Here is a 17,423-nt window from a genome sequence, read left to right as displayed (position 1 = left end):
AGAGTTGGATACATCATCCTCCAATGAACCGTTATTCAGCAGCTCTCCAAGTTTGCTTTCCACGCAATCCTTCTCGTCTTCAACCTCCGTCGCCGCAATCTCCTCCAAACTCATGTTTACAGTGTTCTTAGTGTTTCCGTTTTGTTCCCACGAATAGCTAGGGGAAAAAAGTCAACCCTGTCAGAGCCCAGCTTGTACTGTGGGAGGCGCCCTGGTGTCCTACCGGCTCCGTGCGCGGCTTGGCATTTGTCAACACTTCGGATCCCAGTCCTCGTTTTCGTAGGGTTGGGATTCGAAGTGTTGATGCATCCCCCATTAATCCCTCGGCAAGGGCCGCGTCACACCTTAGATTAAATATAAATAAATTTTACGGTTCGGGTTTTGAGGTCCGCCCGTTGGCACCCTCTCATTCCGATGCTACAGCAGAAGGCTGATAGCACCCAGCCGACAGCGGTCTAACGACCAAATGTCATCGATAGACTCACGTGACGGCATGAGATAGGAAACTTGTGAGCACAATGTTATTTTTTTTCCCATTTTTTTGTTTGCTAACGACCTATTGAATCAATTTGTTAGCTTAATAGGTAATGGCATTTAATTAGCATGGACTGGAAGGTGAAGTATATTTTTCAATATTAAGAGCCTTAGTACTCAAGGGAGAGCAAGGAGGTGGAGAAGGAAAGTTTAGAATATAGCGTGGAATAGGGTCATATTAGCAAGCTTAGTTTCCTGGCGACTTATCCCTTTGTCTGCTACCGCAGGAGTCAGGATCTTTTGGCATTAGAAATGCGAATCACCTGAGTCTGCGGCATGTCCGGACGAGCGTAAAATAGCTTTATACTTCATGCTGTCGGAACTGTCTGCGGTAGCAGACAAAGGGTTAAGTCGCCGGGAAACTCTAAGTTTGCTTATATGACCCTATTCCACGCTATTCTAAACTTTCTTTCTTCACCTCCTTGCTCTCCCTTGAGTACTATGGCTCTTAATATTGAAAAAAATATACTTCACCTTTCAGTCACTGCTAATGAAGTACTATGTTATCTCACCATTTGACAGCACAACTGTTGTTAGTCGCCTCTTACGACATGAGGAACAGAAACCCAGTGGGTCAATTCTTTGCTGAAATACTGCGAGAGATTTCAGCCACCACCGGATACTAAATGGTGCTTGTCATAAGATAGCACAACAGCGACGATATGGCGGCCCCACTTCCCCCTACGTCTCAAATTCATTTTTAGTTTTTATCCCGGTAATTCATGTTACAACACATTCTTCTCTCTGTCAATACGCGATATCATTTATGAACGGCCACTTGGTGATATCTTTGAGAATTGACACGATTTTAGTGCGTTTATAGCACCTGGTAGCACATCGTTATATTATACATACTAAGAATACCGAATCATGAGATGTGATAGCCAGAAGTTTAGAGAAACAAGCCACCCCCCCCCCCCCCCCCACGCTTATAACAATCCTGAGAACTTGTCATCAATGAAATCGAAAAAATAATTTTTTCCATATTTTAAATGTATTTCCTTGAAATTACGAAATAATCAGTTGACTTCAGTAATAATTATTATAGTTGATTAGGTGTTCCAGCTGATATTAATATAATTACACTGTTTGACAGAAGTGCGCGTTCGTTTTATTTCCGAACCTCCGACTCTTTCCCCGTGTGTCCTGATGTCTGAATTTAGCTAACTCGCTTGTATTGGAGCAGAGGGTGGTGTTGCATTGATTAGTTGTTTTAGAAAAAAAGGATGATGCAAGACTGCCCGGTAATTCGTTTGTCCCATAGTGTTAAACAATATTTAATCATGTCGTTAACAAAAAATAGAAGCAGCAATAAAAAAATTCAGAAAAATTAAGATGGTTAAGCTGAATGAAACTTAATAAAAACGAGAATTTGAATAACAAAATTTATGCTACAGTGGAACAAATCAAAATTTCTTATCGCGTGTCACCTCACTCTATTTGATCGCGTATTTTTACATGTAGAACGTCAACAAATCGAAGCCTCCAGTTTGGCCCTACTAGATGGACCCTAATTTGTCGAAGAACACATATATTGTTTCGTTTAACACACCCTCTCCTTTCATTATTTAGAACTCAACCTAAATCTATCTACGTGTTGTTGTTTCTAAAGAACTCTGCCTTACGCTTAATGCTACAGTATTTTTACGTTTTTAACTTTGTATATGATAAATATATGTATATATAAATTTATTTATAGTTGCATTTATATCAAACATATAAATGATTCAATCACATTGAAACGCGACGATTTTATTTCCTTTCCTTTTGCTCGGCTATAGACAAAGAAAATCAAAAAAGCGAACGCGTGTTTGCTTTTTATGCTTGTGTTTTTGTATACACACAAGTTGGTTGAGTTTTTTTATGATCCGTTATTACAGTGCTTTAAACTCTCATTGCTATCGAATGCCGCGATTGCTCACTACCGAATATCGCGCGTCTAAGCAAGGAACAATCCCGAACAAGATTTTCAAGCTAAAGAACGCTGGTTAACGAAATATTTACATAGAAAAGGAGCGGAATGAATGTAATGCGTTAAACAGAACTCAATCGATCGTGTGCTCTCTGGTGTGTTATTTTGCCGCCTCATCGCTCTATCACTGGTGCAATTGTATTTATTCGATAACGTAAAGCTGACTACTTCCTCGTTTCATTTAGACAAATCCAAAATTTTTCGTTTTTATCGCCAGCAGTAGCTTGTGTCGGAGAACTGCTTTGCTAGAGTAAAGCGGGATGTACAGTCGGGATATGCAAGTGTTGGCCGTCGGCAGATGTGCATCGTCCGCCGGACGGATCGTGACCGACGGCATCGGCTGGAAACCTTCCTCGGAGGCCGGTAAGGCAGGGGATCCGGTCCAAAAATAGACCTGTGAAATAAAAATTCAAATTGGTCAGTGAAGACTAAAACGATAGAGTAAAAAATACTCACCAAATCCTGGCGTTCTAGATTGCTCATCTTTTCTACCACGCTCCAAAGCCATCGTTTAAATTTGAGCAACTTATCACTGCTTTCATTTGATTCGTCATTGAACGAAGTGTACGAGATTAGTGTTCCGACATGAATGTCACCGACGCCGTTCAACAGTAGCCGTAGATCTTCCGCCGTCAGTTGGTCTAACGCCGTATCGGATAGTACGTCGAACACACCCGAACGCAATGCCTACAGCAATTTGAAAACCATTGTTACGAACCAGTCAACGTTGATTTTGTTTTTTGGTAAACGAAATACTTACATCTAAAGCTTTCTCCTGGGTTTTTATCATACGATATTCGGCATATTTGCGTACGTAGTCAAACACGTTAGTTTCGTTCACCTGAATGTCTCGGCCTCCAGGCACTAATTCGACGGTACCGGAGCCTTCCTCTGGGATCAAATCGATACTGCAAAAAAAAGTTTGACGACCGTTGATTAATATGGTCAATATTAGTGGATTTTTTTCTTTTTTGTCGGTGCTTTCAAGCATAGTGTTTGCAGTCGAAGCTACTGTTTTTCTGCGATGCGGGAAAGCATACTCCACGTGAACTACGCGCAGTTCCCGAAACACCTTTCCCATGACGTGATCCTAAAACTAGTCAGGAAAGATGTTGGTCTAACGCGTGAAAACGTGCTCCAAGTTCAGCCAAGCCGGACCCTGTCTTTACCTGCATAAAGATGAACTGAACAATCTTGCCATCCACACATCAAACCAACTTCTAAACTATTTCGCATTTCGCAAACAAGATGCAAATTCGTTATTATAATCTGCCGCTAGGCTATGTCCCATTTTTCATTTCCCGTTTCAATTCCTTAATCATTTTCTCAATATTTTTATCACCTATATCGTCGAAATTCTAGAGAAGTACTTTTACAATAGATGTAATTACATAAAGGACCGTTACACTTTCAAACCATTTGTTGTAACTAACGATACTTACACAAAGTTCAACTCCAGACTTTGTAATATAGTCATTCCACTTTTGGTTTGCGAATCCTTCACCAACTGCCGCAGCGAATCATACACCACCGGATCGAAGAACGCCAGATCGTGGAAACGGATTTGTCGTCCCAGGACATACTTCAGAACGTGTCGCTGCAGGAACAGCGGGAATAGCTCGTTTTGCAGTAAACACAATCCGATCAGTCTGCGGAAAATAAATGGGTAAATTAGATGAAACACAATATCGGGTTGTTTGGTGAATTTACCTTCCAACATTCCTAAATGCATTCAGTCGTTCACTAGAGGGATAACCTTGACGCGGACTGTAGAATCCACGCTTTCCTGGCGAGTAGAATAGCGGTGCGTCAAGCTGGCAGTCTTCTAAAATTAAAACAGGTCCACTCTTCTTCGATAGTGCAGCGTTCTGGTTCGGTGAGTACACGGCGTTTCCAGCAGCCTGCTGTTCAGCAGAACTTCCTGTGACCGTCAAGGATGCAGAAGATCCGGCTGCCCCTGCTACGCTCAAATTGTCTATTTCTAGTCTCTGTCGGCTCAAGATAATTTCCAGTGCTTCATTGGCTTTCTGACGAAGACTTTCTTCCGACGCCAGCAGCATCAGAATTTGTGTTGCCGGCAGATCCAGCAACATTCCGGTTATCTTCGGTGCATTGTTCGGGTATAATGCTTGCACTTTTGGATACAGACGCTCTCCAAGCTGTTGCTGATGGGCAGGTAACGTATCGTTGATTTGCAAAAATGGAGGACTGTTGTTTCCACCGACACCGGCGTTGCCACTACTAGGTCCTTGCACTTGTTCGCTAGCCGGTCGGAATGGCCTTGCATCGTAGTTGAGCGTTTTCCTCGCATCCCGATTAGGCCGCCACAATGGTTGTTTACTGGATAATCCTCGGCGAACATTTGAATCCCTGTTAGCACCTCCGTTGCCACTGGCAGCCGTTGTAGGAACACTACTACCACCGCTTGTACCGCTGGTACCACGATGTCGTTGTAGCATACTATTGAAAGGAACAGATGTGTACTTTGCTGCACCAGTTTGCGCTGCGTCCAGATTGGGCAACTTTTCATTAGCCAAAAGAGCTTCCGCAATCGAAGTATAGAAGCTTCTTGCTACACCCGAACCCTCGCCTGGTTCATCTTTGAACGTAACTTTCACTCGACTAAACGCCAACGGTGATTGTAGTCTTCTATTGTTGTAGTGCGTGTTCAGCTCTTTGAACGTTTGCGTTAGCAGAGTCGCCCTATTTCGTTCCATTTTTGACAAGGTGAGATCCTTCTGCTGGGCATTGCGCAATTTTTCCATGTACCGCCTGAATTTTGCCTCCTTTACGGGGAATCCGTTCAGTTCGTAGATAACACTGCCGGGTTCTATGCCTACGTCCTCGAGGAAGACTCGGCCGAACAAAATCAACGACAGACGCCAACGGCCCAGTAGAATGTCGGAAAGGATAGATGAGTTCATTTGATTGCCAGAGCGAAGGTAAATCCCTCGCGGTGGGAGTTCTTGTTGAACGGTCTGTTGGACGTTCGGAGTGGTTTCTACCGTAACATGCGCGGAAATTTCCTGCAGGTCCATTGCCTCAGCGTGTTGGATGACTTCTGTGGTGGCGTTGGTTGATGGCGAGAATGACTGTAAATAAGAAAACATAATTAAATTCGAGTTTTTAAACATTTCGTTTGAATAACAAAGAAATCATTTGTTCACTTCGTATCTGTCCTCGAAGAAAACTCTTCATCGTCCGAGGTCATCAGAAAGTGTGCTTACTCTACGAGCGACAAGGTGAGAGAAATGCAGTAACAAGCTCAAAGCAGTCTCCGTATCAAAGTGCTCACACCTGAAAAGTGCAAACTATAAACACTGAACTTACCGTTGATGGTCCAGCCCGCACAATTACACTCTTTCCGGGAGATCCACTAGCGGCTACGACAGTTCCGGATCCAGTAGCTACCGTAACTTGTGTCGTCGCGTAGGTAACAAACGAAGCGATAGAGCCCTGCTGTTCCGATAGTGATGATCCCGACGACGAACTGCCCTGAGGTATAATTACTGCTGATGATCCATCGGATCCTGAAAATATTTCGTATAATAAAGACTTCAGAAACTAACTCAATTTCGTCCTACCACTTCCGCTTGACTGTTGCGATGATTCCAAGGCTACCTTCCGGCGTGTAACGATGATCGGCGGTCGAATAGTTGATGCGGATGCATCCTGAGAACCAACTACAACTGCCCCACCATCGTCGCTCGTTACGCCTTCATCTAACTTCTGTCGTTTAATTATCTGATGCGAATCCTCCGAGTCAGACTCGGACAGTTCATCGTGGTCTTGATCCGTATCCACGTCTAACTTGATCGATATCTGTGATAAATCCTGTGGCTCATCCGAACTGATGCTTATTTCGTCAACATCGACGTCGGATTCTTCGTAATACTTGTTTTTAATGTAGCACAATCGATTTTTTTTGTAATATACTTCACCAGATGCGCTAGATCCAACCGCAACCGGTGGTGGCGGGGGTGGTGGTTTAGGCGATTGTGATTGCTCACCCGATGGACCAGGTTTGGGTTCAGCATCCGCAGCACTGACCGGGATTTGTTTTACCGGAGTGACGGCTTCTCCTTTCTCATTTACAACGACCGTGGTTTTGTGCTCCTTTGCATCTTGGTAGATACTGACTGGAATGGCAATCTCCACTGTGCCACTTGTGCAGGAGGGTTTGTTATCTTGCGATGAGTCATCCTGATAAATTTCCATCGATACTGTTTCAACGTTTCCGCCGGTTGCAGCTGAACCATCTCCAGGTGAGACCGATCCTTCGTCCCTTATATTAGATGACAAGCTTAACCGAACAGGTGGTATTTCCAGGTTGACATTTCCATCGCCGGTCGACGGTGACGACGAGTTTGCCGTCAATGTAATTGGGCGTTTAGGCATACCGAATAGCTCTTCCCGGCGGGCGTTCGGTTGCAGCAGATGGGGCTGATCAGCAAGTGGTAGCGCTTCAGCCAGTGCATTGTTGAAGGGATCCGGGGCGGGGCAGCCCAGACATAGCGTTGAGTCGGACCGTTGGAAAAAGGAATGTCGACGACCCAGTGAGGGTCGCATCATATCATCATCCACCGAATCGGTGTCCATCACGATCGATGTGGAAATATCTTCCTCGGTGTCTTCATTTTCATTCTCGTCCTGATCGTCCCAAACGTTCGATCCGGTGGTGGTGCGATCGATATCGCAATCGTTGGTGGCCCGCATGTAGAACAAAATGGCATCGAGAACGTATGCAACGTGGCGCAGCGCGGTCACATCCAGCACCGGCAGGAAGTCCCGGTGTTCCGAGTTGTGAGCTCGCATCAGTGACAGACAGTAGGTTAGGAAATCGCGACGACTTGACGCGGCATCCGCAGTGGATGTACCTGAGGGAAAAGGATTGAGAGAGATACTTGTTATTGAACTGAATTTCCACCAGCAACGATGTCCGTAATTTTAAGGAAGAGATTCCGGTGGCAGTTGGTAAGACTTAATAACCGGAAAAATAAATGTGAATGTAAACAGTTAAAGGGGCAAGTGGTGCTCGAAAGCTAACCATCTGCGAAGTGAGAGTGGTCAAACAGAACTATTCATTAAATCAATAGAAAGACGACTACTAAGTTGTAGTAGAAATACGCAAGTTTGCTAGATACTGTGAACTGTTCAGTGTTCTATAGGCGATCCTATCTATAAGGATCTGAAGCTTAAGGATATTCCGTTGTTACGATGTGTACGTGTGCGTCACCGTTGACTCAGATGTTGCAGGTTCTCCATAAGTTTCGCCGGCAAGATGAAAGGTTTCTAACTCGGGTGTTATGGTGTTCAGTTCAGATCACAACCGTTCAAGAGGACAGCCAGTTGTACTTGTGGAATTTTTACTGTTTTATACTGATGTTCAGTTTCGTGCAGTCCTCATTTGGTTGCAGTGTGATCTGATGAGGGCTTGTTTCGTCGGCAGCCAGAGATACGCTATCTAATTGCTCGATCACTGTTCCGGATTGCTAACTACACTTGTTGTTTCGGTAAACCTTGATTCAGACCAGATCTTGCGAGTTGCGGTTTCGTAATTTCGTCGGAATCCGTGCTTTCAGTTGAACTGCTTTTCTTTTCTTCTTCTGGATCTTGTGCAATGGAGTTAGCGGACTCGGTTATACGACAAAGCCAAGGGCTATTTAGTATATAGATTCAAAGAACTGCTCATATTTGAAAGAAGGAATCAACCCCTAAGCTTAAGTAAACCGGGTGAACCAGTGGATCACTAATTTACTTGCGAGGGCTATTTGGTATACAAATTCATAGGATTGCTCATGACTGAAAGAAGGAATCAACCCTTATGTATTGGAAAAATATATTTGCGTATTTGCCGGATACATAAGGGTTGGTTCCTTCTTTCAGTCATGAGCTGTTCATTAAATTTTCATACCAAATAGCCCTCGCAAGGAGACAGGTGATCCACTCGTTTGCCCGGTTTACAAAATTTAGGGGTTGACTCCTTCCTTCAAACATGACCAGTTCTTTGAATCTTCATGTTCACTGTTGAACTGCTCGTTTGCTCGGTTTACTTAAACATAAGGATTGATTCTTTTTTCCAACATAGCCCTTGGCCTTGGCGCATAAACGAGACCATCCGGATGTGGTAACCGCCAACCCGCCGTCGGAAGCAGCGGCCCCTTGCAAGCAAACCCCTGATTCACTCGCTTGCCCGGATTACTCAAACATAGGGGCTATCAACTAGTTTAAGTCCGACGAAGCGGAGCGATGTCGGACAGAGTCAAAGTTAAAACGATGTGGCGTAGCCACATTAGGCGTCAACGCTTAATAGCAGAGAATTTAATACATATTTCAAAGTATGCAAAGCGAGCATTATGCCAAATGACCATTCTGCCAAGCAACCATTATGCCAAATGAACCTTATGCCAAATGAACCTAATACCAAACGAAATCATGCGTCAGCTGCTGTTATGCCAAATGAGCTTATACCAAATGAACTTATGCTCCCATGCGCACTGGTCTACCAAAAACATGTTCTTGGCGAAGATTTATTAAAGAATGCGCCACATTGCTGTTGTCATTTCGAGTATGAATTGACCAGAATGAGATCCCCATCAAATGGCCCTGTGTAGTTCAGATACAGCCATGGACTTTTCGGAGCTGGTCAGGATTCCAAATTCGTCTTTCGATCGGACTTAGCTATGCTGGCACATTCCTTACATGATCGGACGTGTTTTGCAACATAGTCATCTATATTTGGCTAATAAACTTAATGTCGTGCAATCGACCGCATGCGTTCGACGCCTGGGTGAGCCGTATTATGTAGTCGCTGGAGTACGCATCTTCTGGAACGGGGTTACACTACTAATCTCTCACCACACATGAGGCATCCGGCCACGACGAACAGTTCATCATGTCGCAGATAAAATTCCTGTACTTCAGGATCGGAAATGTGTTATCTAATTTCGTTCTGCTATTGACCTTCTTCTTAAACGGAAGCGGAAAAGCCTGTAGTGAATCGTTAATAATGACCCGAAAACTTTGTTCTAGCTCGAAATGGACGAATAAAAATTCCTCATCTAATCGCACGTTGCGATTCATCAACTGCGAGACTACGTCAGCATGGCCGAAGCCTTTCGTGGGCCCGTAGCAGATTGTTATATCGTAAAGCGTTAGGATTCATCGCTGTAGACGGTTAACTGTGTAGATGGGAATATTCTTTTTCGATTCAAAAATTGCTAAAAGCGGTTTGTGATCGGTCCCCAGAGTGAACAGACGTTCATCTTATAGAATCGCATCACAGCAAACACCAGCGCCAATCATTCCTTCTCGATTCGACTGTAGTTGCTTTCAGTTGCTATCAGGCTGCGGGACACGTGACAAATGGTTTTTACAGATCCATCGGGAACAACCCGACGTTCGATGCATCTGCGAAGCAGTGATTTCTAACACGGGATTGTAGTGCGTCAGCAATGTCGGTGATTGGAGTTCACGGAAACAATCGAAGCCACTCTGGCGACCACACGAACTTGGGCCCTATTCTCACAGTCCCGTCACTTAGTGAATAGAAGGAAATTTTGTTCTAGTCACTGGGTAACGTGACTGTGAGGATAGGCCCCCTTATCCACTTTGAGAAGTTGGTTCATGGGTTGCGGGCGTGTAGTAGTACACAGCACCTAGACACGCACGCAATGTTCAGATGTCGTGCGGAGGCGGTATGTTGGCAATCGGTACAATTTTCTCTGGGTCCAGTCGTATTCCCTCAGCATCGAGAATTTTACCCAGGTACTTAACCTGGCGCATATCGGATTGAATGCGGCTTCACAGTACGCATTGTCGATGCGTACTGTGAAGCCGCAATACGCAGGCGTTCGAGAACAAGTTGCAGATTGTGTTGATGTTCCTCTTCCCTATGGCATCCCACCCCGGCGCTGCTTTGACATAGGTGACAGTCGGGTAAACTGAAATAAGCCTCGGTGTGTGTTCATGGTGAGAAGCGGTGGGCTGGCTTCGTTCACTTGTACCTGGAGGTAAGCATCGGATAAGTCAATGTTAGTGAAAATCCGACAGTTGGCTGTTAAAGATGTCCTACGGCAGGGCCAGAGGATAATTGTTCGGATCAAGTAACGCATTTGGACCAGTCGAAAAATCTGCACAAATTCAGACAGTTCAATTCGCTTTCCGCACGACGATAACCGCCCAGTCCTTCTTTATAATTCCAAAGCATTCCAACCGGTGGAGCTCGTCTTCTACGACGCTCTTTATACTGTAAGCAACCGGTCGTTTTGGACGAAACACTGGTGTTGGATTTCCCTTAAACCTGCACTGGATTCATGCCGCGTTCCATTTTGTGGGTAAAACATTGGGAAACCGAACCTGCCATGCCTACGGTCTTCGGAGTACCGATGTGGTTGCAGAATGACGTTATTGGCTGATTCCACAAGGTCCATCATGTCAATGCCTAAAATGTTACGGTTGACATTGGGAGCGGCAACCAAAAAAATTTGCCCTCCCTGCTGACGTTATTGAGAGTAATATTGCATTGCACCTCCGAGGCGAGTTTCAACGGCTTACAATATGCTGTTTTGGAACGGCAAAATGCAGGTTTAACTGATGCGCATTCGATCCGAATTCTGGGATGGGCCCATGTCACACCCATATACATCTATTGTAGTGTGGAAGGTTTACGAGCAAATATCTTTCGATAACAGTTTTCACTCATGACAGATTCCTTCAATCTTACTTCACATTCGTGTATGCCCATCCTTCTCTCTTCTAAATCCAAAGGTCTCTGCTTCACAAATATCTTACAGGCCTGTCTAAATTCTCTTAGGTTGTTAATCCGCTTGGCGTATTCTGGTAATGCGTTGAATAAGTTGTAGCCTTTATAAAATAAGGAGTTCTGTGTACAAGATTTCTTAGCGCTCAACAATCTTAGGTTGCCGCCTTATCTGGTTTCATTTAGTGTTGCATTCAATTTGCCTACTCAAATTCTCTATGAAGAGCCTTCCATCTCGGATTCCCTGGACTTTCGTCGAGCCGACTATGCCGCATTGAAAGATACGCTCTTAATCACCAATTGGGATTTTATTGAATCGGCCACCACTATTGATGAAGCAGTGGAATACTTCAGCGCCGCTGTGCAGGATGCTGTTTCCTACGTTGTTCCGCCTAAACTGTCTCCGCAAAAACCACCGTGGTCGAATCCAAGATTACGCTCTCTCAAGCGAGCGCGATCTGCTGCTCTTCGAAAGTATTGCAGTTCCAGGTCGCCATATTTTAAACGACAATTGAACATCACAAGCAACCGGTATCGTTACTACAACCATTTTCTGTACAATCGTCATGTTAAGCGCACCGGTGAGAATCTTCGTCGAAATACAAAACTTTTTTGGTCGTTTGTCAACTCAAAAATAAACGAAACTGGTTTACCATGCTCCATGTTTTTAGAAAATTCAACTGCCTGCACTGAAAACGAGAAGTGTAATTTGTTTGCGATGCACTTTAAGCAAGTATTCCTCGATTGTTCCGCCACTTCGATCCAGATAGAAGAAGCAACGTGTGGGATGCCTCGTGATGTATTTGATTTCAATATTCCAGATATAACAGAAGATATGGTAGCGTCTGCTGTGCACAAATTGAATCTATCGTTTGCTGCTGGTCCTGATGGTATTCCGTCGTCGGTGCTAAAGCGCTGTGCAGTCGCTCTTTGTAATCCACTGGCTAGGCTGTTCAATCTCTCGGTTCAGCAAAATGAGTTCCCTACACGCTGGAAGTTTTCCCACTTGTTCCCAGTTTTCAAAAAAGGCGACAAGCGTAATATTTCCAATTACCGAGGAATCACTTCTCTGTGCGCCTGCTCAAAACTGTTCGAAATAATTGTGAACGACACTCTGTTCGTTCGCTGTAAGAGTTATATAGATAGTGAACAGCATGGCTTTTTGCCAAAACGCTCAGTATCTACTAATCTTATGCAGTTTACCTCGAACTGCCTACGGACTATGGATTCAGGATTGCAAACCGATGCGACGTACATGGACCTGAAGGCGGCATTTGATCGAGTGGATCATGAGATTTTCCTTAAAAAACTGGAACTGCTCGGTATATCAGTGATGGCTGTGGCTTGGTTCAGGTCATACTTGACGAACCGTTCTGTACAAGTTCAAATTGGATCGACAACCTCAGAATCTTTCTCAGACCGATCCGGAGTTCCACAAGGTAGTAACCACGATCCGTTGCTGTTCTCGCTTTTTATAAACGACGTATCCACGCTGCTTCCACCGGGCTGTCGTTTCTTTTATGCGGATGACACGAAAATTTTCAAAATCATCAAGTGCCTTTCTGACTACTTGGAGCTACAGAATATGCTGCATATGTTCGAGGCATGGTGCAAAAAGAACTTTATGTGTTTAAGTATCGCAAAATGCAGCATTATTTCTTTCCATCGGAAAAGTTCGCCAATCGTGTACGATTATGAAGTTGGCGGAAGCCCTCTTACACGAGTAGAGCACATTAAAGATCTTGGCGTCACTCTGGACCGTGAAATTACTTTTGGACTTCTCTACGACGATATCCTGTCAAAAGCAAACCGACAATTGGGGTTTATCTTCAAAATTGCAGCAGAATTTCGAGACCCTCTATGCTTACGATCATTGTACTGTTCACTTGTACGCTCATTGCTGGAATATAACGCTGTGGTATGGTGTCCTTACCACGCTAATTGGGTCACGAGGTTTGAGAGTGTTCAACGTAAATTTATAAGGTGCGCTCTGCGGTTTCTGCCGTGGCGTGACCCCGTCAATTTACCGCCATACGAGGACCGCTGTCGGTTGCTAAGAATCGAGCCACTGCACATAAGACGGATCACTTCACAAGCATTATTTGTCGCAAAACTACTCACGGGCGACATCGACTGCTCTGCTTTGTTGATTCAGCTGAATGTGTACGCTCCTGAGACCTCCTCGTCACCGTAATCTGCTGTTCTTGGAACCACGCAACACGCAATATGGTCAGCATGATCCGCTTCAATTTGCTTGCACGCGGTTCAACGAATTTGCAGAACTATTCGATTTTAATGTGTCGTCCAAAGCCTTTCATTAGCGACTAGTTGACCTTTTTAATGTTGTTCGTGACAATAAGTTTTAAGTTTTTTATTCATTAAGACAATATATGTCAGATGAATGCTTCATATACAAATAAACAAACAAATACCGGTACACATCTCCTCCGTGCATAACAGTGCTACACAGGTACTGCGGCATAATTCCATTTAAAACTCTGAAGATGAAAACAAGTGTGTTATATTCAATACGTTGCTGATCTGATATCCTTTGTAAACAATTGAGCATCAAATGTCGCGGAGTTAGTCTGTCACATCGTAGTAACAGTCGCACACCTTGTTTTGTAAGAACTGCATTCGCTTACGCTGTTTCTTGGATGCTAAGAACAAAATAGAAGCACAGTAATCAAAATGGGGAGCTATTATGGTGTGGTAAATGTTGAGTTGATGAAAGGGCTTAGCTAATGCGTCGGCAGTTTTCTTATATACTGCATCCAGCAGAGATGAAATGTAAACAAATACTAATAAGGTCATCTCGAATAAATACCGCTCAGCTGGACTCGAGCGGCATAAGTTTATTGAACCTTCAAACAGTGCGTTCTGTTTAAAGCCGAAATTCCCTCAACAGTTCAGTGACCCGTTTGTCCGGTAAAAGAATATAAAAAGTGACGACGAGGATAAAAGTTTCGGTACGCGTGTGATAAGTGAAGTGATTGCCGGTTGGATTTTGTGGTGCAAAGGCAGACGGCAGCAAAAAAATCACGCTTAGTGAAACGGCAAAGATCGTTTATAATACAGCGGGTGGTTAAGCCACAAAAATTGTGCAAAAAGTTACGGTGATAGTGATAGAGCGACAAAGGTCGTCAGTGATTTTGCTAAAGCCACAAAAAGGTGAAAAAATAGAGCGCTAAGGTGCTGGTAGTGTCACCAAGGCTAATCATAATTAACCGTTTGTGAGGAGGACAAAGGTCCCACAGTTGCACAAAAAGCAAAGGCTTGGTGATGCGGAAAAAAGAGCAATAGTGAATACAAATTTTTTTTATCTTTCGTTAGGCCGCAAAGGTGGTGTTGCGCGATTTTATCGCATCCTCTCTGAAGAGTAGAGAGCCATAGTGCGGCTATTTTTCAACAGGTAATGGAGCAGGTTTTGGCTGGTTTAGAGAACGTTTGTGTTTATTTAGACGATGTTTTGATTGCAGGAGTTAATATGGAAGATTGTCGTAGGAAACTTGACATGGTTTTGGAACGTTTGACCAATGCTAACATCAAGGTTAATTGGAAGAAGTGTTCATTTTTTGTGTCAAGTTTACCTTATTTAGGCCATGTTATAACTGATAAAGGGTTGCTTCCAAGTCCTGAAATAGTTTTAACAATAAGTAAAGCATCTACCCCTAATAGTGTAACGGAATTGAAGGCATATTTAGGACTCGTTAATTATTATGGTAAATTTTTTCCACACCTGTCCTCTAAACTGTTTTGTTTGTATCAACTGCTCAAGAAAGATGTAAAATTTGAATGGAACAGCAAATGTGACGAAGCTTTTGCTGATAGCAAGGAGGCTTTATTGGATGCAAGCATTTTAGAATATTATGATCCTAAAAAGCCAATTGTAGTTGTTTCAGATGCGTCAGGTTATGGATTGGGTGGTGTCATTGCACATGTTGTTAACGGTGTTGAAAAACCAATTAGCTTCACTTCGTTTTCGTTGAATAAGGCACAGCGTTATTATCCCATTTTGCACTTAGAAGCATTGGCTTTAGTGAGCACTATTAAAAAATTTCATAAATTTCTATATGGTCAAAGGTTTACGGCTTATACCGACCATAAACCCCTTGTAGGTATTTTTGGCAAATCAGGCAAAAACTCAATTTATGTTACGAGATTGCAGCGGTACATTTTAGAATTATCTATTTATGACTTCGACATTTGTTTCAGACCATCAGCTCAAATGGCTAACGCAGATTTTTGCTCGCGTTTTCCGCTTGAGCAGGGTGTTCCAGAAGAGTACGACAAAGAGATCGTAAATAGTATTAATTTTACACAGGAAGTTCCCATAGATTATTCTAAAATTGCAAGAGAAACTAATCAAGATGCGTTTTTACAAAGGTTAATAGCGTATTACCAGAATGGTTGGCCTGAGAAAATTGACAAGGATTTAGTGAATGTCCACTCTAATCGATACGACTTAGAGGTGATTGACGGGTGTTTAATTTTCCAGGATAGAGTTGTGATTCCAAAGTCCATGCAAAGAAACATTTTGAAATTATTGCATGTGAATCATTCTGGTATTGTAAAAATGAAGCAGATGGCTCGTAGGTCGGTGTACTGGTTCGGCATTAATGCAGCAATTGAAGCTTTTGTCCACTCATGTGAATCATGTAATAGAATGGCAGTAGTTCCTAAAGATAATTCGCGATCGCATTGGATTCCCTCGACTCGTCCATTTAGTAGAATTCACGCTGATTTCTTTTATTTTGGCCAAAAGGTGTTTCTATTAATAATACAGTTTTTCCAAATGGATTGAGGTAGAGTGGATGAGGTTTGGTACGGATGCAAGCAAGGTGATAAGGAAATTTGTTTCTGTTTTTGCCAGATTTGGTCTTCCAGATGTGGTGGTTACGGATGGTGGTCCACCCTTTAATTCGTCTGTTTTTATTTCATTTCTAAAAAGGCAAGGAATAATAATAATGAAAAGCCCTCCTTACAATCCCTCTAGTAATGGGCAAGCCGAAAGGTCGGTCAGGATTGTAAAGGATGTGTTCAAAAAGTTCCTTTTTGACCAAGAAGTTAGACAGATGGATACGGAGGATCAGATTAACTTATTTCTGATAAATTATAGAAATTCCTGTTTGCCTAAGGATGGAAGTTTTCCATCTGAGAGGATTTTTACCTATACACCAAAAATCCTATTGGATCTTATTAACCCTAAAAAAGTAACCAAACCAAAGATTATTGACGATTCCATAGATGGAAGTAAATTGAAAATTTGTGATATTCCTAGTATTAAGGCGACAGTTTCGATTGACCCAATTACTAAACTGACTGTAGGAGATACCATTTGGTACAAAAACCATAACATCAAAGACTGTTCTAGGTGGGTACAAGGAAAGTTTGTAAAACAGTATTCTCCTACAATCTTTCAGATCAGTATTGGAAGCGTGGTCGTAAGAGCGCATCGCTCGCAATTGAGGGTCCCGAAGGCGAGTAGTAGGCGTCAGAATTTGGCTGCTCCGTGCAAGAGAGACTGTAAGCGTAACAGGCATCATTCAGAAGACGAATTCTTCGGCTTCTCTAACATTGAAGTAGAGTCGGACAAGAAGAAAATACGGGCGAATGACAATTCGAGTTACGCGGCAGGATCGCCGGCACTGAAGCGGTCAGAACGAATAAGGTTACGCCGCGAAAACATGAAATTGAAAAAGTGAAGTGCGAACAAATTTTTATTATTGAAATGAAATTATAAGTTAAAAATATATATGTAATTTAATTGTAATCAAGTGATTAATTTAAGGTATCAATGGATACAAAATGAAAAGCTTTCGAGCGTTTAAGGACGCAGTCAGAAATCTAATATATATTTAGAGCGTTTAAGGACGCAATCAAATCAATAAAATAATGAAGCGTTAAAGGGCACAGTTAGGCAATTTAAATAATTAGAGTGTCTAAGGACACAATCAAGTGTTTAATGAAAAATAGGGTTGGCTTAAAAGCATAGCATCAAAGGATGCATTCAAATCTAAAAGAGGAAGAATTGTTGTGTTCATGAAAGGGCTTAGCTAATGCTAAACCCCGTCGGCAGTTTTCTTATATACTGCATCCAGCAGAGATGAAATGTAAACAAATACTAATAAGGTCATCTCGAATAAACACCGCTCA

At 43.0% G+C, this 17,423-nt stretch overlaps 1 protein-coding gene across 4 annotated transcripts in view; it reads right to left on the bottom strand.

Moving 5' to 3' along the window:
• Window positions 1–1,622: 1,622 nt before the first annotated feature.
• LOC131684154 (E3 ubiquitin-protein ligase hyd) overlaps window positions 1,623–17,423 on the bottom strand; it is a 46,210-nt gene continuing 30,409 nt past the window's right edge. For all 4 annotated transcript variants that reach the window (XM_058966749.1, XM_058966752.1, XM_058966751.1 and 1 more), the window contains exons 10-16: window positions 6,091–7,383; window positions 5,837–6,036; window positions 4,217–5,598; window positions 3,949–4,155; window positions 3,267–3,414; window positions 2,963–3,193; window positions 1,623–2,900 (exon numbers count right to left, since the gene is read on the bottom strand). In XM_058966749.1, the coding sequence (XP_058822732.1) occupies window positions 2,688–2,900; window positions 2,963–3,193; window positions 3,267–3,414; window positions 3,949–4,155; window positions 4,217–5,598; window positions 5,837–6,036; window positions 6,091–7,383 (3,674 nt within the window). In that variant the 3' untranslated portion in view covers window positions 1,623–2,687. The remainder of the gene's footprint in view (window positions 2,901–2,962; window positions 3,194–3,266; window positions 3,415–3,948; window positions 4,156–4,216; window positions 5,599–5,836; window positions 6,037–6,090; window positions 7,384–17,423) is intronic.

The sequence above is a fragment of the Topomyia yanbarensis genome, chromosome 2 (assembly GCF_030247195.1).
Source record: "Topomyia yanbarensis strain Yona2022 chromosome 2, ASM3024719v1, whole genome shotgun sequence".
Lineage (NCBI taxonomy): Eukaryota > Metazoa > Arthropoda > Insecta > Diptera > Culicidae > Topomyia > Topomyia yanbarensis.
Note: the sequence above shows the minus strand (reverse complement) of the source record. Positions and strands in the feature narration are given on the sequence as shown.